Below are 27,405 nucleotides of genomic sequence, written 5' to 3' on the forward strand. Positions count from 1 at the left end.
TTGTCCGGGCGGCTGTACAATCTGGCGTGCACGCTGCACCTCAGGTTTAGTTCACAGATCATAGACATGGTAAAGTTTCCATTTAATTGAATAACCCTATTTGAACTAAAGTGGTTTCTTCGTGTGGGCGCCTTCGTTCATTAAGTCTAGTTTACAGGTGGTGTTGTGTCTCATCTTTGTTGTTCGGTGGTTGTGTCGTTAGGTAGATGTTTATCCATATGGGCTCGTTTTTGTATTTCTGTTACTTGAGGTGTTTCGTTTTGGAGCCGTGATTTCTTCGCTTGTGGTGTTTGTGAAGCGCGTGGTAGGTGCCTTCGTTTATTGTTTGTATCCCAAACATGCCACACAGACTGCTGGCACATACATACTACTGACTCTGGGAGGCCGCTGCATTTGACTGTGGGTTGTGGTGTTTGGGCGCCACCTACGGAGTTCAGGGAAGCCACTGCGTTTGACTCTGGGGCGCCGCGGCGCACTGTGCATGCGTGTCGGTGCCTCCGTGCATAAATTAAAACTGTGGATTAGTAATGTAGATTCTCAAACCTACTTAATCCAGCATTGGATGAAAGGAAGAAAAAAACAAACCCGGAGTGGTCGCCAGTCCATCTCATGACCCTCACACTGAGCCAGTTTGGAATTGACGATTAACCTAGCCTGCATATCTAGGAGGAAACTCATGCAGACACCAGAGAACATGTAATCCACAGTAATCTACCATTTTTAATCTAATTTAATTTTAAACTCTTTAATTTTATGTTTTGGAGTACAATAACAAAGAACAACTTCTTCAGAGTGCACACTCAAGCTGAAAGAATAAATCAAAATTCACTGGATAGAATAACAAAATAACACTGAAAAAAACTTGACAAGGTCATCTATTAATCAGAAATTGGGTTTTTATTTATGCTGTAAGAAAATCAGCTCTAATAAGCACAATGTAACTTGTTTTTATTTTCCCAGCAACATTCCTGGTCAACAGGAACATGTTTTTCCTTTTAATTATTAACATTTTTTTTCTCTTTTGGAATTAAATAAATACTGTCAAAGACTTAAACATGAATTTTGGAACAGCTAATTTCTGCATCTGGAATTTGACCAAAATTTCAGGAACACAGTGCATACTGACTGTGGTATAGGTATAAGTTATTGGCAGTATTCTTTGGAATTTCAGTCAGGACACTGGACCTAAGACTTCCGCATAGCCCTCGTTTATTTCCTTCCCAGCTCTCTAGCTCTCTCAGTTGCTGCCTCAACTGCATCCATGGTCGTGGAGCGCAAGCCTCCTCGCTCTAGTGCATGTAAACCAAAGATGGTGGTACCACCTGGTGTGCAGACATCAGCCCGTAATTGAGCTGGGTGTTGGCCAGAGTCCCGTAGCAGCTTCCCCGCACCCTACAGTTTAAAAAAAGCAGAAAAAAAAGAAAAACTCATGGTTACAAATAAAACCTTAAGAGTTACACAATCAAAAAAGCATCCAACATACAGCACATAAGTTTTACACATTTGTGGAAAATACATCATGCACAACATCTGTGGCAGAGCGAAGGGCACTCAACAGGCTCCTATCAATTATGGAGAATCCACTGCATCCACTAAATAGTATCATCTCCAGACAGAAGAGCAGCTTCAGCGACAGACTGCTGTCACTGTACTGCTCCACTGACAGACTGAGGAGATCGTTCCTCCCCCAAACTATGCGACTCTTCAATTCCACCCGGGGGGGTAAACGTTAACATTTAACATGATACAAAGTTATTGTCTGTTTTTCACCTGCATTATTATCATTCTTTAATTTAATATTATTTATTGTATTAGTATGCTGCTGCTGGAGAATGTGAATTTCCCATTGGGATTAATAAAGTATCTATCTATCTATCTATCTATCTATCTATCTATCTATCTATCTATCTATCTATCTATCTATCTATCTATCTATCTAATCTTGGACTTCTGTACAACTCAAAAGTAAGTACATTGCTGATTACACTTAGGCTACATTCACACTTCTACGTTTTTGTTTAAAAACACATATATTAATCTCGGTTCTTGCCTTTCGCCCACAATACCTCAGCGTTGATAACCCTCGAAAATGGAGATTTTTAACAGCTCTCTCCAGAACTTTATACATTTGAAAACATTACATTGTGGAGTATGTGAATGGGTGAAAATGAAGAGTTTTGAAAATGCAAGACTCTAATCACACTCTGAATGGTTTCTGCTTATTTCATGGCCCTTTCCTGATTGTATCCAGCTCATTACAATGTTTCACTCCCTGCTTGGTCACTGTTCACAGAAGAAAACAACATTCCAACATAGTGGACATAGAGGAGTTGCTTTCAATGGTGCTGGTTGTGTTGCTTACCTTTATGCATCTAAATGTCATTTTGTACCCTTTGAATGATGCATACATGCACAAAAGTCCAATAATTTATCAGTAATTACAGTTTTGTAATAACTCCTGTGGCCAATGGCGTAACCATCCCGTCAAGCAGAACACTTCCTCTTCCTGTTTCTTATGATGTCCAGTGTAGTCAAACTTCTACATCATATGCGTTTTTAGTTGTTTTAAAGAGGGCGGAGATATTTTGATAAAAAATTTGAAAAACACTAGTGTGGACAGAGAATGTTTTTGTTTAAAAATGCCTGTTTTAAAATGAAAACGGAGCAGTGTGGATGTAGAATTGGATGGCACACATAATTAACACATAAGAGGTAAAATTGTTAAAAAAAGTAAATCCTGTTATTAAAGATAAACAGTAGTCCTGAATGAAAAAGGTTTAGCCATACTTTACTCCAAAAGGGGTTTTTAAGGCTTGGAAAAGAAAGGCAGCTTGAAAAATGCTTCAGGCTCACATAGTGGCTAAAAAAAGTACATCCTTAAAAGGTGTGAAAGGCGCTATATAGGCACCCAACCTGATACAGACTGACAACGGAGGCACGTGAAAACTAAACAAAAAGATTTATTTTTCTTCACCTGTGGGGCACGTCTTCCCTGTGTCCCACAGGCAGTACACAGTCCCAAAAGCACACCAAACAAATTAAAGCAAAGCACCAAAACAAAACACACTCTTCACCACCACTCCTCCTGGCAAACGTTGTCCTCCCCCTTCTGACTCTGGCTTCTCGAGTGGTGGCTGCTGGCTTCTTATATAGCCCGCCCAGAAGTGCTTCAGGTGATAACTAACCTAATTTAGGCTGCACTTTCGGGTGTGGCTGCTTTCCAGCCCACATGGACTTATTAAGCCATGCAGCTCCCCCTGGCTGTGGCCTTGGAGCCCAACAGGGATGAGCTCTAGTGTAACATAATTGTGGCCCCGATGCAACCCAGGGGGGCTGCCACCAAGTGTTCCGGGGGACGTAATGTGCATCCCATGGCTGCTCCTCCGGATCCAGTACCAAAGGAGGGTCCCGGCCATCCGCCACAAAGGACAGGTGCACAAAGTTGGCAAATTGTTCAGAGAAACACTTACTGTATTTAGCTAAAGGAAACAGATTGCCTCAATAATGTGAACATTACAGAATGGCAGACATAGTCAGTCTTTCTGAAGACTTTCAGTAATTGCAGCTCAGACTAAAATACCTAAATCACAACAAGAAGTAAATGGTATCATGAGAACTGAAGATAGTGTAAGCAAGACAAAAGGGTGACATTTTGTGTAAACTACATTAACTTAACAAGAAAGTTCGCAACAACACTTAAAACATTTCAAAATAAGATATCCAAAATGTTTTATTTAGCTAAGATTTAAAAGAGAAACAGAGTTCACAAAGTTCTTCACTATTTAGTACTGAGCAAAGGAACAAGCTATGCTTTTTTCTATTTTTTCTTGTTACTTTTTAATGTAACTGTAAAGCAAACACGCTCAGCCTGTGGTGAACCTGTCTGTTTTATTGGTGTTTTCTTCTATACGAAGAATCACTTCAGATGGTGCTCTCTTGTCAAAAGCTGTAGTTATCTGAGTCAGGCTGGTGTGGAGTACTGTACTTTGTTTTATGGATTGTCTTTTAAATATATTATTGCATTTGCTATATTTTATTCTTTTATCTGACTGGATCATGTGTTGTCATTGCATTGTATTCTTCAAATAAAATATTAAAAAAATGAATTAATGAATTAAATAAATAAATATATGCGAGTAGACTAAAGCTCATACACAGTGATTGTAACTGTATACAACATCTTCAGATCTCTGCTTCTTCAATTACAGTAGATTCAGCAAGTATTCTGACCCCTTCACTTTCTGCACATTTTATTGTGCTGTAGATTTATTTTAAATGGATAGATTTGCCATTTTTGCCCATTAATCTGCACTCAAACCCCATAATGACAAAGTGAAAACATATTTTTAGAAAGGTTTGCATATGTATTAAAAATCAAAAACTGAACACTCTCAAGCATACAAGTATTCCTTTCCTTAAAAATTCAAACTTAGCTCGCAGAAATTCCCTTAGGTTTCTGTTCAAAATCACTCAATTTCCCTGGAAATATTCTGTTCACTTGTTTATTTACATCGAACCCATCAAGTTCACAGAATTAAAAAAAAGAAACAAGGGGTGACAGCTAGACGTAGAAGACCCTTCTACTGCAGAAGACCCTTTAGCAGCAATTCCAGTTTCATGTCTTCTTGGATAAGTCTCTACTGGCTTCCCACACCTGGCAGATCCTCTCAAAGTCTGTTAGATTGTAATGGAAGCATCTGTAAACTGTCATGTTCAGGTCTCTCCACAGATGTTCTGTTGGGTTTAATTTATTAAAAATCAGCAACTGAAATCACTCATTCATGTAAGTATGCAGAGTATTTGCTGTGGTACTCCAAATTGTGCCCAAGTACACATCCTGTTTCATTTAATTATCCGGGGGATGTAGCTAGAAGTTGAAAGGAGTCCACCTGTGGCAAAATTAATTGATTGGGCATCATTTACAAAGGCACACACCTGTGTATTTAAGGTCCCACAATTCACACTGCATGTCAGGACAAAAACCAAGCACGTTTCTGTAGACCTCGACCACCAAACTGTGATGACACACAGATCAGGGCAAGGGTATAAAACCATTTCTAAACCTTTGAGTGTTCCCAGGAACACAGTGGCCTCAATAATTGTAAAATAGATGAGGTTTGTAACCACCAGGACTCTTCCTAGAGTTGGCCATCTGGCCAAATGGAATAACCAGGCAAGAAGAGCCTTGGTCAGGGAAGTGGTTTAAAAAAGCAATTGTTACTCTGCTCAGATGGGAGAACCTATTGGAAGGATGACCGTCTCAGCAGCACTTCATCAATTAGGCATTTATGGTACAGTGGCTTCCTGAGTAAAACACATATGGTACTTTAAAGGACTCTGAGAAAATGAGGAAAAAGACTCTGATGAGACAAAAATTGAACTTACAAGAAGTATATCTAGCAAAGACAAGGCACTGCTTGCCACTGCTTAAGAGAATCTTCTAGGAAAAGTGGGATAAATTGGCCAAATCCAGGTGTGGAAAGCCTGTACCCACAAAAACTCAAAGTTGTAACTGCAGCCAAGGGGCTCCTACAAAGTACTGAATTAAGGGTCTGAATAAGAGATTTCAATTTTTGACATTTAATAAATTTGTAAACCTTTTTGAAAGCATGTTTTCACTTTGATATTATGGGTTATTGAGCATAGATTGATGAGCAAAAAAATGGTAGGTTTATCCATTTAACATTACATCTACAAGACAATAAAATGTACAGAAAGTGAAGGTGTCTGAATACTTTCTGAAACAACTGTACAAGTAAAAATAAAAAAAGAGTTACAGTTAAACATTGACATGAGCTTGATGAAATATTAAAGCACCCCAAGGAAAGAAAATACATTCATGACCATTATAAAAGTCCCAGGTGCAAATCACTCTCAGTCACTAAAATTAGATAGATAGATAGATAGATAGATAGATAGATAGATAGATAGATAGATAGATAGATAGATAGATAGATAGATAGATAGATAGATAGATAGATAGATAGATAGATACTTTATTAATCCCAATGGGAAATTCACAATACAGTGAATACAATACAGACTAAAGTCTGTAATATAGTGCCTTTCAGATCTACCTATTTGTTATGACGAATACGTTCTGAGATTTTACAGGTAAGGAAGTCAGAAATTTTGAAGAAAGGTAATGATAACTCACTAATCATGATGCTGGAGACGTGTTTTAGGCTTATTAGAACATGCAAGCAAGAATATCACAGTATGATGTACATGTGACAATAATGACCCTCTAAACTAAACTTGGCTTATCACACATTTCACTGAGCAGCATCAGAATTAATTCTACATTATTAGCTTTTCACACTATTATTTGCTTGAGAAATAATAACTGCAAATAAATAATGTTAACACTTTTCAAAAGTATCCATATATACAGTACTTCAGCAATCGCTCACCAGTATTGTCTGTGCAGCAATCCTATGGGCGAGTGAACTGGGCATCCCCATCTTAATAGCCCCATCTGCCATAGCCTCTGCAAACATGTAAACCTAAGAAATAATCAGATTCCATGGTTACTCAATGGTCCAGAAATACTTAGCTTGCAGAAATTCCCTTAAGTTTCTGTTCAGAATTACTAAAATACTTTTCTCTGGAACTATGTTGTTTATTTACATCAAGCCCATCCAATTCACAGAATAAATGTATAAATGTATATATATATATATATATAAATCAAGGAGTGACTCCTGCTGCGTTTAAATTCACACAAAATACAAATGTTTTAATAGCCAATAATAAGGTTTGCCCAAATGAACCAGATAATGCACAAATATTAGGCATTAGGTCAATGACTTTTTTTAATTGCCTCCACTACAGTGCACCACTTCTGAAGAAATTCTAAGCATTATTCTCTGCATAAACAAACCAATTCAGCCCATTCCTCCTCAAAACATGACTTACAGTATATACACTCCAAACACATCCTTTCTTTAAAACATTGTCACAGATGTTCTGATGTCCTCACTGGAATGCCAGGTGTTCCCTTAACGGAATGGTAAGCCATGAAGACACATGATGCAAAATGATGGAAGAGCATCCCGAGGAAGAGGTGTAGCATTCTTTCTTGCAGCCATGAGGATGACATTGAAGGACAATATAATGGATAGAAAGACCTTCCATCTGGCTTGAATTCCCTTGGCTAACTGGGAGAAAATATCAAAGGAGGTTCAATGGTAGAGATGGATGGGCATCCTAACCTGGATGGGTGCTACTCCCTGCCTCAAACAGGGGTCAGGAATAGTGGATAGACAAAAAGGAGGTGTCCTCCCAAAGACATATGTTTCCTCATATGCTAGGTGGTAATGCCATGCTTTGGATACTCATAGGGCTGCATGGGAGCCCTGGAGGGCAGCCCTGATGGGTTGCTCTGAAGCTGCCATACTTTGTGGCAATTACATCATTGCCCAGAAGTGCTTCCTGAGTGCAATGTTCTGGTGCTGGAAGTACACCGTGGTCCAGCATAAAAGAAGCCGATTCACTCTACTCGAAAGAGTTGGAATCAGGAGAGGAAGAGGACAAAGCTTGCCTTTGAGGAGTGGAGAAAGAAGGAAAAAAATGTCAGAGAATTGTGCAGCTTCTGTCTGAAGAAGCCTGTAACAAATGCATTTTGTCTAATAAAAGGTGTGATTTGAACCTGGGGCCTGAGACTTGGTAGTTTTGTAAGGGGTTTGGGACTTTACAAAAACAAATGTGCCTTCCGGGGTCAGCATTCTGATCAGACAGACAACACACAGATCTCATTGATGGCCAGCCTACACCTGGCAAGATGATGGCTTTGATCTTTGGTGTCTTTGATCGCCGCAGCACGGACTGTTGCTATTTGTTTCTCATTACCTTAGATTTGAACAAACCAATCACAAGTGAATTCAGATCTTTTTTTTATGTGGTCAGTCACTTGGCCTGGTCTAAATTACTAGGACTGAGGCAAGCTGTGTTTTGCGAAATGCATTACATTTGTGTGTATGTGTGGTTGTATTTAGATATTTTACCATTTAAATGTCTACTTTGTGTGCTTTTTTATATTGTTTTTTCATATAAAGTACATTTTTCCAAAAATAATCCATATACATTTTGTTTTGTACTGTGCTTATTTTCCAATTTATTCATAACTTCTACTATGGAGTTTCGTGCATCAATGCCAAATTATTCAAGACTAAGTCTGGTTTGTCCTTCCAGTAAGCCAAGTTGAAAAGAGACAAAGTGTTTCTAGAAGTCAAGAAGCATTTGAATATGATGAATCTTCGTAGGCTGTGCATTATTTTCATGTTTTAAGTTAGACATTTTGGGGATGCTCGAGCTCCAAGGCATCCAAGGAATTGGCTCCTGTGCTTGTATTCCATAAAATAGCTTTGTACAAATTTACCTGAAAGCTTCTCTATTACTTACATAAGCAATTCCGCTACCACTTAGTCCAGTGTGAATATCAATGAATGATTCAGGACCTTCCTCCACCAGACCACAAGATGACAGCAGGGATCTGAGCAGATCTGCTTCCTTCTCTGATGCATGTGTGCCACGAGAGAACAATAATGCTCCTTCCTGAACCACACATGGCAAATTTGGCATCAATCGAAGCACTGCAGAGTTAGGTGGAAGTAACTGTGGAATGTAATTAAAAAAAACCTTGCAATTAAAACTGTACATAATATCTTCAGATTTTTACTTACATTAGATTCAGGAAGTATTCAGACCCTTTCACTTTCTCACAGTCTATTGCGTTGTAGACTTAATGTAAAATCAATCTATTGTACACTCAGTAACACATAATGACAAAGTGAAAACATGTTTTCAGAAAGGTTTACATACAGTAATTCTAAATATTGTGGTGGATGACTGGGTCCCATGCCTGGACGGAACACCCTTTGACACTGGATCTGGGGGAGCAGCAATGGGATGCACACTACATCCCCCAGAACGCGTGGTGGCAGCCCTCCTGGGTTACATTGGGGCCACAGGCCTGGGACTTCAGGGCTCAGCCCTGTTGGGCTATGTGGCCACCACCGAAAGGAGCTGCACGGCTTAACGAATCCGTATGGGCTGGAATGCAGCCACACCTGGAAGTGCAGCCTGAATTAGGTTAATTATCACCTGAAGCACTTCTCGGTGGGCTATAAGAACAGCCTGCAGCCACTACTCGAGGTGCCAGAGTCGGGAGGAGGAGGAGGAGGAGGAGGAGGAAGAAGCTGCCTGGGAGGAGTGGAGGAAGAAGAGTGTGTTGGTGGTTTCGTTTGGTGTGTTTTTGGGGACTGTGTAGGGTCTGTGGGACACGGGGAAGACATACCCCATGGCTGAAGACAAAGTAAATCTTTTATTTTTATTTTCATGTGCCTCCAGTGTCAGTCTGTGTCGGGTCGGTGCCAACCAAGCACTTCTGCCACAATATATTTCAGCTTTATAAATTAGTTTTACAAATAAATTCTATACATAACTAATGCCTTCTGAAATCTTAGTAGCTCTGCCAGATGCCACTCTCACGCTCTCTGCAACAGAGGAGCCCAAATGATTGGGGTCTACATCTGTCTCGTCATTAATCTGTGACAGGCCATGATGCAGCACTTAGGCTTCAATGTCTCTTCAAAAGTTTTTTTTTTTCTTTTATTCTCATGACATGGTGGTCTATACAAAACACTGCTATATGCATTCTCCTGCTGATCTCACAGTATAGTATACTGAAATATTACATTGTTCTGACAGACATATTTCATATACATTTACTGTACCTCTTCCAGTTTAGCTATGGTGATTCCTGCAGCTACTGAAATGATGATTTGTTGTGAAGTGATTAATGAAGAGACTTCATTAAGAACTGTGGAGATCAGATGTGGTTTCACTACCAGGAATATAATGTGAGAAGACTGTACAACAGTAGTATTGGAGTGTGTTGTTGCAATTCCAAAGTCCTAAAAGAAAAAAACAGGAATTTATTTCTTTAGTAAGAAAAAATTGTTCAACATTTCCCTGCAAATTCCAGTTACAAATGTTAGAGTAATTTTCTTAGCATTCACTCATAGTTAATAGTTTTAGACAAAATGAAATAAACAGTGTGTGTAATAAAGTTTGTCTATAGTAAAAAGTATAGTAGTCAGGTTGGTTAATCTGACTAAAAGGTTTGTATTAACTGAGCATGTTCACTAATGAGGGGCTGCTATATCTCTCTATTATAAAAGGAAATCCTGAGATGAGACTTTCTCAGAGATAATTTCAAGTCCCGTGAGATGACACTTTTTGCCAAGAGATTTTGACAAGTCCTGCCCTCCTCACTTCTCATTCGTGTGAATGCTATTGTCAGACACAGTTTCTGCGCTCTCAGCTCCAAGTGGGGTCGGAAATAAAAGACAAAGAGTAGAAGGCAAAGTGGAACGTTATAAAGAGGTTCAAAAACGTTGGAGCAATACACATGCAGAGCAGGTTAGAGATTATGAAAGTACTAAAATTCGAAAGTCTCAAAAAACTGATAGAAAAGATCGCATTAGCGCTAACAAATGGAAATTATTGCTCAGTGCAATAACGGAACAGTGAAAAGAGATCGAATATATGAACAAAGGTGATATGACAGAAGTATGTAGATATTGTTCGGCTTTAAGCTTTAAGTTGGAGACTTGTGGATCGTCGAATTCATGTTGCCATCCACAAAAAGTAGTGTTTCTTCCCAAAGAAGAAGCGTATCCATGAGAATTAAAAGATTTGTTGTTTGGTGAAAGTGAAATCCACATACGTGAGTGGCAGAGCCGCGAAGTGGCTGGCTTATAGCGCCTGCCCAGGGATTGGTGAGCGAAGTGAGCAGGGGGCAGAGCCCCTTAGTACTGAAACATTTTTATTCAATTCACATAATGTATTTTAATTTTCTCTTATTTTAAGGAATATTGAACATAACCTCCCATTGCACTATAACAGGCAGCTCAATATTCCTCTGGTTAGGCAAAATGACACGGCAAGTTATGACAGAGTATTCACTGACATGTTGTGTTCCATTTCAGTGTTAACTCAAAAGGGGCTATTAAAGGATAAGGTTTACGGTGAGCTAGTAGATACATGAAAATGGAAGCCCAAAGGAGTTAAAGTAGATGACTAAAACAAAACAAACAGCTGAAGGAGGCAATTGTTTAAAAGCAGCATTGGTAAATTGGATCTAATCCTGGAAGTGATTTTAGACAGCGCAAGTCACAAGAAACACAGGTGAAGCACAATTTTAAGATAGATTAAAACCTGTTTAGATCAAGGATAAATTCATTTTTCTAGGTCTGACTTCCATTAATTGTCCTAAAATCTAATTAGAAGGCTCTGTTCCCAGTTTTGCATTATCTACAGAAAAAAAAAAACTCCCATTGCTCTGTCATGCTTCCTTAACCAACATTGCTACCACATAGTAAAGTCATTGTAATATAACTTCCATATTTTTATGGTACAGCCATGGTGGTTGTCCTAGTTCAAGTTTATTTGTGGTTAATTTAACCTTTTTTCATTATTTAAAAATACATTTGTCATATTATGTTATTGTTTCATCTTTGTATTTATGTAATATTGTGAATTGTATTTGATATACTATATACTTTATTAATCGCAGAGGGGAAATTGTCTGTTTGCATGACCTTTGGGGTTCAAAGCACAACGTCAGTCATTGTACAGCATCCCTTGAGCAATTTTCAGGATAAGGGTCTTAGTCAAGAGCCCAATGGAGTAGGATCCCTTCTGGCAGTAACAAGATTTGAACCGGCAGACTTGATATGGTGTTTATTAATTTTGTTGTTACCTCTCCAGCTGCCTGTATGTCAAGCCTAAAGAGGCAGGCCCCCTGATTAGGAAGATGAAATACTGGTCCCAGGATTATTTTATCCAAAGCTATTGAAGGCTTAAAAGCTTAGGCATTGCTTACTTGTTTGAAAACCTGTTCCTGTGAGTGTTTCTTTATTTTTGGATTCTCTGGTTTTGACTCCTGGTTTACTTAAGGTACGGTTTAAGGTTGAAGTTTGCTAGAGTTGTTTGCTTTTAGGTTTTGGATAGTAGACAAAACCTGTCTTTGCTCTTTTACTGCCTTGCCTTTTGTTCTTCTCATTTTACTTACCAAATTGTTAGATATTAAAGATTTGTTTTTGTTTGTTTGTTGCATGGTCTTTCATTTTATGTGCTTTTTGATGACTGCTTCCTCTTTTTTAGGCTTCTTTGTGACAGATAAACATCACACATATAATGAAAGAAATGTTTTAGTCATGAAATAATATTTGTAGTAAAGCTGTTTAAATGCTACAATTATATTATTAGTACAGAAGTCTTGAAAGGTTTCATCTTCTTGAACTTTACATATAATAAACACTGAGTATTCTTAAACAGGGGGGCACATTTAATTTGTGGTGGTGTAACTAACAGAAGTCTCTTTGTTAAAGAGTATAAATAAATAGTAGTGTAAGGTCTTTTTTCAATTGCTAGAATTATGGGTATGTTTCCAGTGCTCTATGACAGGTACGGAAGTCACAAAGTATGTTTGCAAGTTGCCACCCAATTTAAAAAAAACAAACAAAAAACACACAATTACATCGATCCTCACCTTCTTGTGATTTTGGTTTCAAACAGGCCTTTATGTGCTCCTCATAAAAACTGTCATAGCTGCATTTATTTTTTCAAAGAATAGCTTGCTCAAATATACTGAAATATAGTGTACAAGGCAGTAAAATTTGGGTAAGAAAATAATTGTGCTTATGTTAATTCTAATGTTATGTGAATATGAGGCCAGTTAGTAAAATCTTACATAACACACTATATATTAAAGATACGAGAAGCACATTAAACATCAGCTACAATGGTGGCTTGTTTTTTTTTGTTCAAGTCTATCCTTCAGAATTCTTTAAATTTAGAATGATTTTGCAAGTAAACTGAAAAGAACTGGGGCCTCATGTATAAACGGTGCGTACGCACAGAAATGTTGCGTACGAACCTTTCCACGCTCAAATCGCGATGTATAAAACCTAAACTTGGCGTAAAGCCACGCACATTTCCACGGTAACTCATTCCTTGGCGTACGCAATTTATCCGCCCGGTTTTGCAGACTGGCGGCACCCAGTGTCAAAGCAGTGCTACTGTTCCTGTGTGATCACCCTTTCTTTCTTAAATCCACATTCCTGGCGCGGCTTTATAAATACACTGAAATTAACTGCATATTGTTTATTAGTGTAATGCATCTGATTGTAATTAACCTGTAGCAATATAATGGTCCAGGGAATAGCCATAGTATTCCAAATACTATAACTGCTTTAGCGTTGTAACTCTCACTGCATCTTCTTTCAGCTGATCCCGTTAAGGGTTGCCACAGCAGATCATCTTTTTCCACATTACTCTCACTGCACCACTCGGAGTATTTATATCACTGTATCTGAGTGGGAAATCACAGCAGCAGATGATCGGAAAGAGAATTATCGGTATACAGTTTCAAGTACACACTACCTCAACCACGGCAAAAAGCGTCAAACCCTTTCCTGTACGGACCTCGCGTTTCAGAAACAGTTTCATCCCAAGAACTATAAACGCACTCAATCACCTCACTGTAAACTTGCATTACAGTTATAATATTGCACAACCTGCGCTACTTTATAAAGCGCGTATGATGACAATATCATTTTTAAGATGAAATGCAGCAAAATATGTTGCTTATAGTATACAGATAAAACTTCATTTAAATAATCTGTATTGCTAATAATTAAACATGTGAGGACACGGTGCCGCAGCGCTAGCTAGTTCACGGATAGCTCCTGCCTTGTGCTGTATTCTTGCTGGTGCTGACGCGACACTGGAAGGATAGACGAATAGAATAATTAAACATGTACTACGAAGATATTTCAATGTTCCTTAAAAGTTTTGAAGAATCGGCGTTCTAAGCTTACAAATGGCTTCACGTCTATTACAGAGCTGATTGTGTGGCGATTGGAGAAAGAAAAGTATGGACAGGAATTGGAGGTTAGTACGTTTGAAAGAGACAGTACTTCTGTAATAAATTATTTCATCGAAGGTCACACATGGTGCAACAAGCCTCTAGCGTGAGATATGAACAATCACTGCGCCACCATGTTCCCATGTTTAATAACATGCTTTCATTCCTATCATCATGAAAATGATATCACGTATACATCTCAGTATTTTAATTATTCAGAGAGCTGTAATATCTCGAATGTAATGCATTCTGTGTCCTGTCGGAGAAAGAGAAAGAACGGAAGCACGTAGTGATTCACACACATAGAGCACATAGAAGATCAAACACAGAAAAAAGCATTTAACATGCTACTTGAGAAACTACGGTAGTAAAATAAACGATTTTAAGAAATTTCGAGATTAAAGTTGACATTTCGTGCTTTTTTCCCACTGTGTGCCTATGTTTTTTGTCTGTACCCTAATAAGCTTTCATATGACACTCAGACGGTCTGCTGCGAGTCGCCTTTTCACGGCGACTTTGATATGTGATTTCTTTTTAATTTCGGGCACTGTGCGACTTTGTGAATTTGATCTTTCGAGTTTTTCCGACACTCTGTCACTCGATCAACTTTCTTTTGTTGATTATACCACTGTTTAAACCAACAAATAGTACGTTTTTCCTTTGCCTCCACTTGGTATTCGCTGAAATTCTTATATTTTCCCTTGTGCTTTTCACATTGTCTTTTCTCAGAAGGCTATTTATATTGATTGCATATTCAAAGAGGCGTAATTCTGGGAGGAGTTGGGGCGGGACAGAAGGCGCGTGCACGTGCGTTACTTTTCACGCAAATCGGGATTTATGTAGTGGAAGAACGTGAAAGTATGCGTGCGCACAGATTCCTGCATCTGGATTTTTCTGTGCGTACGCACAATCCCGCTTTTGTGCTTACGCCATGTTATAGTGTGAGTTCTACGCACGGCGTTATACATGAGGCCCCTGGTGATAGAAAGCATTTCTGATGGGTGTTATGTTGCACAACCTGAGAAAGGAGTTCATATCGTTTCTACAAATGAAGGCTTTCGAGTGTACAAATTTTATCCTCACACATTCATATTTGGTCCTAATCTGGATTTATGTACACCATGTCACATTATACAATCTTTCCAGCTATTTTCAGTCATAGAGGGGAGGAAATGTCAGACTTGACAACTACAGTTGCTGATCATGTTGCCGGACAATGTCAGATTATAAGTAAAAACAATCCATCAAAATATACTAAAACAATATTTTCAAAGGTATACTGATTCAAAAAGCTGAGAGACAGTATTTTAAAGAGATGGACCAGGAGAAGAAATGTCATCAAATATACACAAAGATTGTAGCTCAGAATACAATCAGCTCTTTCGCCAAACACAAATACAAAACTAAAACTTTTAGCCAGTAATGACGCCAAACATTTCATATGCCAGGGAGTTAAAAGTAAACAGAGATGTGTGGTAGTCTTTTAGAGGTTTATCTGCAAACTCAGATCGTTGTGGAAGTGAGCCGCTTGGCCTTTATGTGGTCACATCTCTGATGTCACATGCTGTTTGTTTCTTAGTAATGCTATTATTACTGTATATGGGGAAAATAGCTGAGTCCATGAAAAACAACATGACATCATGGGAACATGCCAAAATATTTCATTTATGTCAAATACATTTTTATTACAAAAACGAAGTAAAAAATTGAAATCCTTATATTTAAAAACTCCACATCAGACAAACAAATGATTACAAAAGACATAAATGAAGGTTACTAATTTTTTAAATTAAAATGGATTATAACAAAAGGAAAGTAAGATGTTGGGAGGATTATATCATACTAGGGGGGCCAAGTTCCCCTGGCGCCTTTGGCACCCAACACCATGTTGAGGCCAGAATATTAGTAAAATCTGTAAATGTACAAAAGAAAAATGATTATTTATTGGAGTCAAACTCACGAAATTCTATAAATATGTAAAAGAAAAATTAATTATTATTTAACAGAGTAAAAATCATGAAATGAGAATAAAATATAATACTCTCTTACCAATTGGAGTATTGCCGTTACCCTACCCTGTTTGGAAAGCTATGTGACTAAAACATCCATTATAAAGCAATTCCTCACATATATTATTATATCAAAAAGAAAACAGAATGGAGGCAGAGGCCTGGAAGTCTTATTTTAGAAAAACATTAATAATTAATAAATTCTTGCCAAATTCTGAAAAAGATGTTTACCATCACTTCCAAAGAAACTTTTTTTCTAGTTTTAGATAGTGAAAAAAATTGATTTTCCATTGCATTTTGGATAAGATACAGTACCTCCAGTTGAACATGATACGTTGACATGCACGCAATGTAGGGGCAGAAATCACAATGAATGTATCTTTATATATGCTTATCCCATCTGTTATTCCTAATTATTCAATGGCACTGGGTGGAGGTATTGTATGTCAAACACTATCTGACAAATAAAGAAAAAATTTAGACCTGGTGATGCTTTATCTGAAGTATAAATTCATCAAATACATCAGAGGGCAGGAATTACTATACTGCCTATAAAACGTATTCACAAATAATTAGAACGAGTGGTGGCTCTGTGGCTAAGGATCTGTGCTGCTATCTGGAGGGTTGCTGGTTCAAATCCTGTTACTACCCCCAAAGGGTCAAGCGAAAAGACAATTTCCCCCTTGGGGATTAATAAAGTATAATTCCATGCTCAAAAATGAACACTTTAACATTATGGTTTTAACTTTACAGCACAGAATTAAGTTTCATCTATTCTTTGATTTTTACAAAATATAGTGCACATTGCCTTATTATTCAGTTACCTTCAAAAGCTAACTTACCAAGAAGAATCCATGGTTTTTAGAAGAAGGTGAACTTACAATCACAGAACTAGGCTGGACTTTGCCTGTTAAAAATGAAACGTGCAAAATTACACAATTACAGATGAAAGATGGCATGACTATAGTTTAAAAGTAAATATTAACAAAGCGTCTAGTTTGACATGTAAGGTATGTCATTCTAATAGCCAACCGCATGCTTTTCCTGCCACATCTAATCTTGATCTTCCACATTTTTCAAATCTTACTCTCTTTCATGAATACTGATGTCACATTCTCCTCTCTATCTGTGAAAGACTTACAGTATCTTGTATAATTCTAAGAGCTGTACTGGAAGGGAGTTTATAAATGAATATAATACAAATTTGTCACAAAAGTAAAAGAAATAATTAACAGTATAATCACTGTAAAATGTACAACTTTTGAACTGTGTTTGCATTTAGATTAACAGGATTAATACCATTAATCCAGGATAAACTATTAGTACAGGATTAAGATAATGAGTATTTTTCAGAAACGTGAGACACTTTATTTGTATACGAATGTAGGTTAATAAAAGTTAGACTTCTCAGAAGGAGAATGCAGCATAAGTGGCAATATTCACTATTTAATAAACATATTGTAATATATAAATATTTTCCTAACTATCCTAAAATAGTCATTTAATCCATAACAACCACAAAGACAGACAGACAGACAGACAGACAGGCAGGCAGGCAGGCAGGCAGATAGATAGATAGATAGATAGATAGATAGATAGATAGATAGATAGATAGATAGAGATACTTTATTTGTCCAAGAGGGAAATTTGACTCAATTAAATAAATACACAAATAGGTAGACAAATAAATAAATACAAACACACACAGACTGTAAGTAACATACAGAATGCTTATACGGGGTCAGAGTAAAAATTATGTTAACATTTGAATGGCGGAAACAATTTATTCACAGAACATACTTCATATGTGCAAAATGATTTACAGGAATGTCTCAGCCTGTTCGCCATCATGTTCAACACATTTTCCATATGTGGCACATAAATTGTCCATAAAAGTTTTATATAAGTATATACATAGTAGTAATATTAGTGTTAACTTAATTTTGACTCACCCTGTACTGTATTTGTTATAAGGCCTCTTATCCCAACTGGTGTCGCCACTTGTCCCCACCTTTTGACGCAGATTGGTCATTTGATTACATTCTGTTTTGGCACAATCAATGCGTGTCTTGAATCAAAATTCAATCCACTCGGAGCAGAGGTTAAGTGAAATGCAACATGTTTGATTTGCTTTAAATTAAGCCAGATGATCTATAAATATGAATTAAAATACAATACGCTTTTGCAAAAAATTGCGAAAATTGCGTGCAGTAGTGTAAAGCAATCATTCGTTTCGGTGATATCTTCTTAATCATGACACGATTACATTAAATGTACCAAGTGCATATAGGCCTACATTTCATTGCAATGCAGTAACTGGATAGATTGCATTTAATATTAGCACAAATAATCTTCCATATACTGTACAGTGCTTTTTTTCCACCCAACTGGCCAGTTTAGATCGGCGTCCGCGAGAAAAGTTGGGCTTTCAAGGGTTAAGGTGCCCTTTTTAATAACGCAGTATTTTGGGTGACAAGATCCTCGCCCCCCAAACCGGTTTCTGGTGTGTTGCTTTGTCTACGTTATGTTTTTTGCGCCACTACGCGACTTTAGAGCCGTCATTGATCAATATATTGTTTAACGATTTGGCAACCCTGGCTCGGGGCCACGACAGAGTTAGCTTTAAAACTGACATCGGGACTCGGACTCGCCCACACGTGGAGATCGCAGTCTCGCTGGAGTGGACACCGAAGCGACCTGATCAGCGGAGCTCAACAGCATTGGGGCATCTAGTGATGAGACCAGCTGCTACCTGTCAGACAAGAAAACTGTAGAATGACAACGAACGTTACAATCATTATATTATGTCCAGGTTACGCTACAATGACAATGAACGTTACAATTATTATAGTATTTCCAGGTTAAGTCAGGATTTGCACATTGTATGTGGCTATACTGAAAAATGCAACAAAAAAAGTATAGAAATCACAGGCACCTACCCGATGACAGAAGACCCCGGGCGATGCCCTGTGCCATCTTCCCCGCCCCAATAAACCCCACTTTAAGGTTGGTGATATCAAAAGACATTGCGTACTTCAATACAATAAGCGTCTTATTTTATGAGAGTTGTAAAACTGTTCAAACCTAATGAAAGTATTTTTGATGTATGTGAATAAAAAACCTAACAAGAACTGGCAAACAGTAACTTGTGTGACTACTTCTGTTAGCAGAGCAGCCCGCCTCCTTTCATAGTGTTGACGCAGACCAATATGTCCCCCTATCTAAGGGCTCCCCGCGTCACCACTAGGATCGTATATTTGGTTCCGCAAGGACTACAGAACAATGAGAAGGAAGACAGGCAAACGATTTATAATTTAATGTCCAGTCATTGTTTAACTTGAAGGAAGCTCAGTATCTATAATAAAGTGTGAAGTACTTTTACGAAATTTGAATTGATGTACAATATATTTTTTTGAAACAGAATTATTTTTTTGAGGATGAGAAATCTATTTCCTTTTCATCAATCATTAAAGACTTGCTTAAAGGCTCATTACAATTGTTTTTTCATCAAGGATCATTTATCTGTATCTAATTTAATGTAAATTAAAACAATGTAATTTTGAATTACTGTTAATTTTATTACTCATTATTTTCTTTTTTTAGAACAGAGTCTATTAAATGTTAAACTTGTATCACAAATCATAGCTTATAACATCCATGGTCTGTGATGCACATTATTCTCTGGCCATTGAAGTGAAACACTGACTGTTTCAGAGTGGCACAGCGTCAGCTCTCAGATCTCTGGCTCCAGTCCCCATCAAGACAATTATCTACAGTGGATTCAGAAAAGTTTCTGATCCCCTCACGTTCTGCCCGCTTAATTGTGTTGTACATGTAATTGTAAATGGACACATTTGTCATTTTTGCCCATCAATGTAATTCAATAACCCATGATGAAAAAGTGAGAGCATGTTTTCAGAAATTGCAAATACATTCAAAATCAAAAACTGATATGTTTAATTTATATAAGCACTAGGGGACTTCTGCTTCACTCACCAACCCCCCGGCCTGCGCTATGCGCCAGCCACTTCGTGTCTCTGCCGCTTGCGTATGTGGATTTCGCTTTCACCAAACAACAAAGCTTTTTATTCTCACGGATACGTCTCTTCATTGGGAAGAAACACTAGTTTTCCCTGATGGCAACACGAATTAGACAATCTACAAGTCTCCGACTTCAAGTTTTATTCTGAAAAATATATTCGATCTCTTTTCTCTGTTCCATTATTTCACTGAGTAATAATTTCCGTTCGTTTGCACTAATGTGATCTTTACTGTCATTTTTTTGAGATTTTCGAATTTTAGTACTTTCATTATCTAACCTGCTCTGCATTTGTATCACGCCAGCGTTTTTGAACCTCTTTACAACGTTCTGCTTTGTCATCTACTCTTTGTCTTTTATTTATGGCCCCAGGCGTGGTTAAATCTTTTGGCACAAAGACTCATCTTGCAGGACGTGAAAGTATCTCTCTGAAAAAGTCACGTCTTGTCGCAGGATAAAAAGTCTCGTCTCGTCCCTGGATTTTTTTATTATAATAGAGAGATACAGAACCTTTGCTGCAGCACTCCAAATTGTGCTCAGGTGCATCCTGTTTGCTTTAAATCTCCTCAAGATGTGTCTAGTATGTGATTGGAGTCCACATGTGGCAAACAGAATTGATTGGACATTTCATAAAGACACAATTCACAGTGCACTTCAGGACAATAACCAAGCTATGAATTCCCAGTAAATTTTTGTAGACCTCCACGATCAAACCATAGTGAAGCATACAACAGCGCAAGGAGCATACAAGCAAAGCTTGGAGTGTTACCAGGAACACAGTAATTGTAAAATTGAAGACGTTTGGAACCACCAGGAGTCTTCCTAGAATCTTATTCAGGGAGCTGGCCAAACACCTCATAGTCACTCTAACAGAGCTTTAGCAGCCCTCTGCTGAGATGGGAAATCCTGTCAGAAGGACGACAGTCTTGGCAGCACTCCATCATTCAAGCATTATGGTAGTATGGTTAAACAGAAGCCACTCTTGAATCAAAAGCATGTGACATTCTAAATGACACAGAGAACATGAGAAAAAATATTCTTTGGTCCATTGAGACAAAACTGAACTCCTTAGGCAGAACCCCAAGCAGAATGTCTGGTGCCCTATAGAGATGCTTCTCAGTGGCAGGGAAAGAGAGACGGGTCAGATTTGAGGGAAGGATGAATGCGTCAAAAACAGTGCAATACTTGAGGAAAAACTGCTCTAGCATGAACACAACCACAAACTGGGGTGATGATTCATCTTTCAGCATTTTGATGACCTGAAGCACACAGCCAAGACAACACCAGAGTTGCCTTTGAAACAAGTCTCTTACTGTCCTTGAATGGTCCAACTGATGCCCATACTTAAAGACCATGCAACATCTGGGGAGAGATCTAAAAGTGGCAGTTAACTGACACATTCCATCCAATCTACGGAAGAATGAGAGGATCTGACAGAAAGAATGGGATAAACTGCCCAAATCCAGGTGTGCAAGGCTTGCAGAGACTTACCCAAGAAGCCTCAAAGTTGTAATTGCTGCCAAAGGGGCTTCTTCAAAGGGCTGAACTAAGGGTTTGAATACTTAAATGAATGAGAGATTTCAGTTATTGATTTTTAATAAATTTGCAAACCTTTCTGAAAACATGCTTTCACATTTTTCATTAGGGTTTACTGAGTGTACATTGATGGATAAAAATGGCAAATGTATCCATTTAAAATTAAATCTACAAAACAATAAAGTGTGCAGAAAGTGAAGGGGTCTGAATCATTTCTTAATCCATTATTTGTGGAATATAGTCAAAGATACAGACTTCACTTTCTGTGCAGCAAGCATCCCAAAAAAATGAGAATAATGAATGGAGTAACTGGAACTCAGTATGCTGATCGGTCTCAGGTTTTTAAATGTTCTTAATGCAAATGAAGCGGCTCACAGAAATTAGTGAAAGTTAGAATATTTCAACTATCTAAACATGAACAGGCCATTCAGCCCAACAAAGCATGCCATTCCTATCCACTTCATTCTTCTAGAATAACATCAAGTCGAGTTTTGAAGTTCACAAAAGTCCTACTGTCTACCACACTATGTGGCAGCTTATTGAACGTGTCTATGGTTCTTGTGTCTATGGATGCAGATGAAGTCTTCACTAAAAACAAGTCCGTCTTACAATCATTCTTTCTCTTGTAAATATTGTGGCCACCAGGGGGTGCACCAGCTCCCCAAAACCCCAACACAACAGGCACAGGCACAAATCCAGCAACTCACAAGGCTTTATTAAAGTGCTGGAAACACTTTTCCTTCATTCCTCAACCAAAGCACATTACAATAAAGGGAAAGCATCATCCTCACCCTCCCGACTCTGGCTCCATCCAAATGAGGCAATGGGCTATCTTTTAAGCCAGACCCAGAAATTGCTTTCGGTCTCTTGCCTCAGCATTTCCGGGTCATTCGGAAACCAGGGCAGTCCTCCCCTGACAGCTTCCTCTGGCAGACCTCAAAGACCCCGACAGGGTTGTGTTTCCGGTCTTCATTTCCCATGCAGCCCTGCGGGTGTCCTAATCAGGTTTAACCCTGAGGAACACTGCCACCTGCTGTGTTGGGGAATGACCTGCTCCTGGTGAGTCTATTCTCCTGGTCCTTCCATTATGGTCTGCTGGCCGGGTATGAAACCTCCCAACCAGGATGCCTGTCCTTTGTCCTGACACCCACAATGTGTTCTGTACATTTTCAGTCCTTGGGGTAGTGGACAGAATCCTTGTAACATTTTACATACACACACACACCTCCATTTCAAAGGGTCATGTCAGAGCTGCAAGGCAAATCAAGGGAAGGTTGTACCGATACAGGCACAGTGTTTTTCACAATGGTAATTAATGAAAAAATCAATACACTTCAATAAACTGCCACATTATGCAGTAAACGTCTTTTCTGCATGTTAATGTTTGTCATGGGTTGCCCATGGGAATCTATTCTAGGGAGGTGGTGCCTTCACTTGCTTGCAAGCTACATTATACTAAACCAATATAGAGTTTCCAATACATCTAACCTGCATCTGGTAGATATGTGGAAGGATATCGGAATCAAACCCATGGACACACACAGAAAACGAATACATTACAGACAGGCAGGGGCCAGACCAGTATCTGAAACCAAAATTCTGAAGCTGCAAGGCAGCAGCACACAACTCTATGAACTCAATTTGTAATCAGTCCATTGGTACTCTTATTCATTCATCTTCTTTTTCATTCATATGTTCCCTAATGGACAACATGCATGGGCTGGCATCCCTGCCGAGATTGGCCTCATTCCCTTAACTGGCCAGGAAGCCAATACAAGATCAGGGGAGGCTCCATATCAAGGCTAGACCTGCTAGATGGTAGCATCCTTGGACTTTGGCACCTATTCAGACACCCACAGGGAATGCTGGGAACTGTAGTCCAGTGGGGCAGCACCTGTTGGGGTCCATGGGTGTGGCCTGGCTGCAGGGTATTACACTCCCTATTTGCTGGGACTCCCGTATCACTCAGAAGTGCTTCCAATGGGCAATGCCCTGGCACCAGAAGTACTCCCATGTGTTCAATAAAAAGGAGCACACTGCTTTTCCAGCCAAGTCAGAGCTGGGTGAGGAGACAGGCAACATTGATCTGTAGTGGAGCAAAGACAGAAGAAGAAGAAGAAGAAGAGAGGTTATTATTGTTGTAAGGACATACATATCTCTCTATTATGGGTCAAGGCATGATCTTCTCGTAAGACACTTTGAAGTCCCGCGAGACTACTTGCATGTCACGCCCTACTTACAAACAATTTCTCGGAGACACTTTAACGTTCCACGAGATAAGGAAGTGAGACAAAAGGACAGCTGCTGTACAGACTTTTAAATGATCGACGCACAGCGCGACATGCAGATCAGGCAGCACAGCACAAGCAGCAGCTGGCTTAAAAGACATAACTCATTCACAACAACTTTATTACTGGAAAACATAAAGAAATAAAAAATGAATGAGAATGAATGAAATGAAAAAAGCTTTCTTCTTTTTCTTCTTTCGGCTGCTCCCGTTGGGGGTTACCACAGCAGATCATCTTTTTCCATAACTTTCTGTCCTCTGCATCTTACTCTGTTACACCCATCACCTGCATGTCTTCTCTCACCACATCCATAAACCTTCTCTTAGGCCTTCCTCTTTTCCTCTTCACTGGCAGCTCAATCCTAAACATCCTTCTCCCAATATACTCAGCATCTCTCCTCTGCACATGTCCAAACCAACGCAATCTCGCCTCTCTGACTTTGTCTCCCAACCATCCAACTTGAGCTGACCCTCTAATGTCCTCATTTCTAATCCTGTCCATCCTCGTCACACCCAATGCAAATCTTAGCATCTTTAACTCTGCTACCACCAGTTCTGTCTCCTGGTTTCTGGTCAGTGCCACCATCTCCAACCCATATAAACATAGCTGGTCTCACTACCATCCTGTAGACCTTACCTTTCACTCTTACGGATATCCATCTGTCACAAATCACTCCTGACACTCTTCTACACCCATTCCACCCTGCCTGCACTCTCTTTTTCAACTCTCTTCCACAATCCCCATTACTCTGTACTGTTGGTCCCAAGTATTTAAACTCATCCACCTTCATTAACTCTACTCCCTGCATCCTCACCATTCCACTGACCTCCCTCTGATTTACACACATGTATTCTGTCTTGTTCCTACTGACCTTCATTCCTCTCCTATCTAGAGCATATCTCCACTTCTCCAGGGTCTCCTCAACCTGCTCCCTATTATCACTACAGATCACAATGTCATCAGCAAACATCACAGTCCACAGGGACTCATGTCTAATCTTGTCTGTCAACCTGTCCATCACCATTGCAAATAAGAAAGGGCTCAGAGCCGATACCTGATGTAATCCCACCTCCACCTTGAATGCATCTGTCACTCCGACCGCAGATCTCACCCACTGTCATACTTCCCTCATACATATCCTGTACAACTCTTACATACTTCTCTGTCACTCCCAACTTCCTCATACAATACCACAACTCCTCTCGAGGCACCCTGTCATATGCTTTCTCAAGGTCCACAAAGACGCAATGCAGCTCCTTCTGGCCTTCTCTATACTTCTCCATCAACACCCTCAGAGCAAACATTGCATCTGTGGTGCTCTTTCTTGGCATGAAATCATACTGCTGCTCACTAATCATCACCTCACTTCTTAACCTAGTTTCCACTACTCTTTCCCATAACTTCATGCTGTGGTTCATCAATTTTATCACCCTGTAGTTACAACAGTCCTGCTCATCCCCCTTATTCTTAAATATCGGCACCAGTACACTTCTTCTCCACTCCTCAGGTATCCTCTCACTTTCCGAGATTCCATTAAACAATCTGGTTAAAAACTCCACTGCCATCTCTCCTAAACACTTCCAAGGTTTCAACAGGTATGTCATCTGGACCAACGGCTTTTCCATTTTTCATCCTTTTCATAGCTGTCCTCACTTCCTCTTTGCTAATCCGTTGCACTTCCTGATTCACTATCTCCACATCATCCAACCTTTTCTCTCTCTCGTTCTCTTCATTCATCAGCCACTCAAAGTACTCTTTCCATCTGCTCAACACACTCTCCTCGCTTGTGAGTATGTTTCCATCTTTATCCTTTATCACCCTAATGTTCTGCAGATGTTTCCCAGCTCAGTCCCTCTCTGTAGCCCACCAGTCCTTTTCTCCCTCCTTAGTGTCCAACCTCTTATACAATTCATGACATGCCTTTTCTTTAGCCTTCGTCACCTCTCTCTTTACCGTGCGCCTTATCTCCTTGTACTCTTGTCTACTTTCTGCATCTCTCTGTCTATCTCACTTCTTCTTTGCCATCCTCTTCCTCTGTATACTCTCCTGTACTTCCCCATTCCACCACCAGGTTTCCTTTTCCTCCTTCCTCTGTCCAGATGTCAAGCCAAGCACCCTTCTTGCAGTCACCCATACTACATCTGCTGTAATTTCCCAACTGTCTGGTAATTCTTCACTACCACCCAGTGCCTGTCTCACCTTCTCCATAAACTCAACCTTGCAGTCTTCCTTTTTCAACTTCCACCATTTGATCCTTGGCTCTGTCCTCACTCTCTTCCTCTTCTTGATCTTCAACGTCATCCTACAGACCAGCATCCTATGCTGCTTAACTACACCTTCCCCTGCCACCACGTTGCAGTCTTCAATCTCCTTCAGATCAACTCTTCTGCATAGGATGTAATCTACCTGTGTGCATCTTTCTCCACTCTTGTACATAACCCTATGTTCCTTCCTCTTCTTAAAATATGTATTCACCACAGCCATGTCCATCCTTTTGGCACCTTTTGGCCCCTAAGCAAAGCTGTGGGGAAAAGTAGGAGCTTATCCGAGGAAGCATCAGGCACAAAGTAGGAACAATCCAGAGGAATGCGGAGCACATGGAGGAAACCCATGTAGAGAGACAGGCAGAACAAGAGACATGAACCCAATCATCTTGTCTACCCTGCTACCACTGTACCATCATACCGCCTTGGAGAAATCATGTGAATTTTCAATGTAAGGCATTGAGTATTCACACCAACTCATATAACGCTAATGTGAGTCACCAGATAAACTAAAAATTACCATCTTGGGATATGGGAGGAAAACAGGAGTCCAAACTTATACAAACATCAACTGGAAGTTACCAGGCAAGGATTTAAACCCAGCCTTCTGGAGTGGTGAGGCAATGTACCACTGTGCCTCCCCAATCAATTACTGGCTTGAGGTGGCTACCTTCCTAACTAAAGAAAATTTTATTTTTCATTCACGAGTGCTGTCCTTCGTGTTGCTTTTCCTCAGAATGACTAACATGACAATAAGACAAAAACCAAGGTGGAAAAAAAAAAAACTAGAAAAAGGAATGGAGCCTCAGGGTCATGGAAGTCATTCTGCAGAGGATGAGGTGGCTTTCCACATTTACCGCTAACTAATCATACAGGGAGGACTATCAGAGATATGGTGACGCAGCATTCTTTCAGTCATTCTGGAATATTACTGACATTAAAATGCAAATAAATACGTAAATGGAAATGGAGATTCATGAGTAATGGTGGGCGTCACAGTCAACCACAGCTTCATAAATAAAGAAACACAGAAGAAAGTCTGCCAAGCCAAGCTACACAGATGCCAAGGAACATTACTGCAAGCGCAGTGTTTCCATTTGAATAAGCCTTTCTCTGCAAAGAAATCCCTTATCGTAATATGTCACTATTCATTTTCATCAGTATTCATCAGGCTTCTGCAAAACAAGTGGCCAGACTTCTTCTCCTTCATAAAGCCAATTCCAATCGTCTGTCTTTGACAGTCAGAGTGTGGCCTATATATCATTAAAATGTAGTACGTGTCAGCATCAGGCTTGTTCTGGTTACAAAATAAAAGACTTTTCTCTTGTGGACT

General features: G+C 39.3%; 1 protein-coding gene across 1 annotated transcript; it reads right to left on the reverse strand.

Moving 5' to 3' along the window:
• Window positions 1–878: 878 nt before the first annotated feature.
• Window positions 879–19,149, reverse strand: pycr3 (pyrroline-5-carboxylate reductase 3). Its single transcript, XM_028804252.2, has 6 exons — window positions 18,885–19,149; window positions 16,788–16,852; window positions 9,738–9,917; window positions 8,404–8,616; window positions 6,414–6,506; window positions 879–1,392 (listed from the first exon to the last, which is right to left on the reverse strand). The coding sequence occupies exons 1-6, from the start codon at window positions 18,970–18,972 to the stop codon at window positions 1,210–1,212; spliced, it is 822 nt and encodes a 273-aa protein (XP_028660085.1). The 5' UTR covers window positions 18,973–19,149; the 3' UTR covers window positions 879–1,209.
• Between the last annotated feature and the right edge of the window lie 8,256 nt (window positions 19,150–27,405).

This window comes from Erpetoichthys calabaricus, chromosome 6 (assembly GCF_900747795.2).
Source record: "Erpetoichthys calabaricus chromosome 6, fErpCal1.3, whole genome shotgun sequence".
NCBI lineage: Eukaryota > Metazoa > Chordata > Cladistia > Polypteriformes > Polypteridae > Erpetoichthys > Erpetoichthys calabaricus.

Excerpts from the sequence above, each read along its gene's own strand:
- pycr3 (XM_028804252.2), bottom strand. The coding sequence starts at position 18,972 with ATGTCTTTTGATATCACCAACCTTAAAGTGGGGTTTATTGGGGCGGGG. Across the intron at positions 6,507-8,403 it reads GTGGTAGCGGAATTGCTTAT|GTTTACATGTTTGCAGAGGC; the intron begins GTAAGTAATAGA and ends ATTATTTCTTAG. Across the intron at positions 1,393-6,413 it reads TTGCTGCACAGACAATACTG|GGTGCGGGGAAGCTGCTACG; the intron begins GTGAGCGATTGC and ends TTTAAACTGTAG.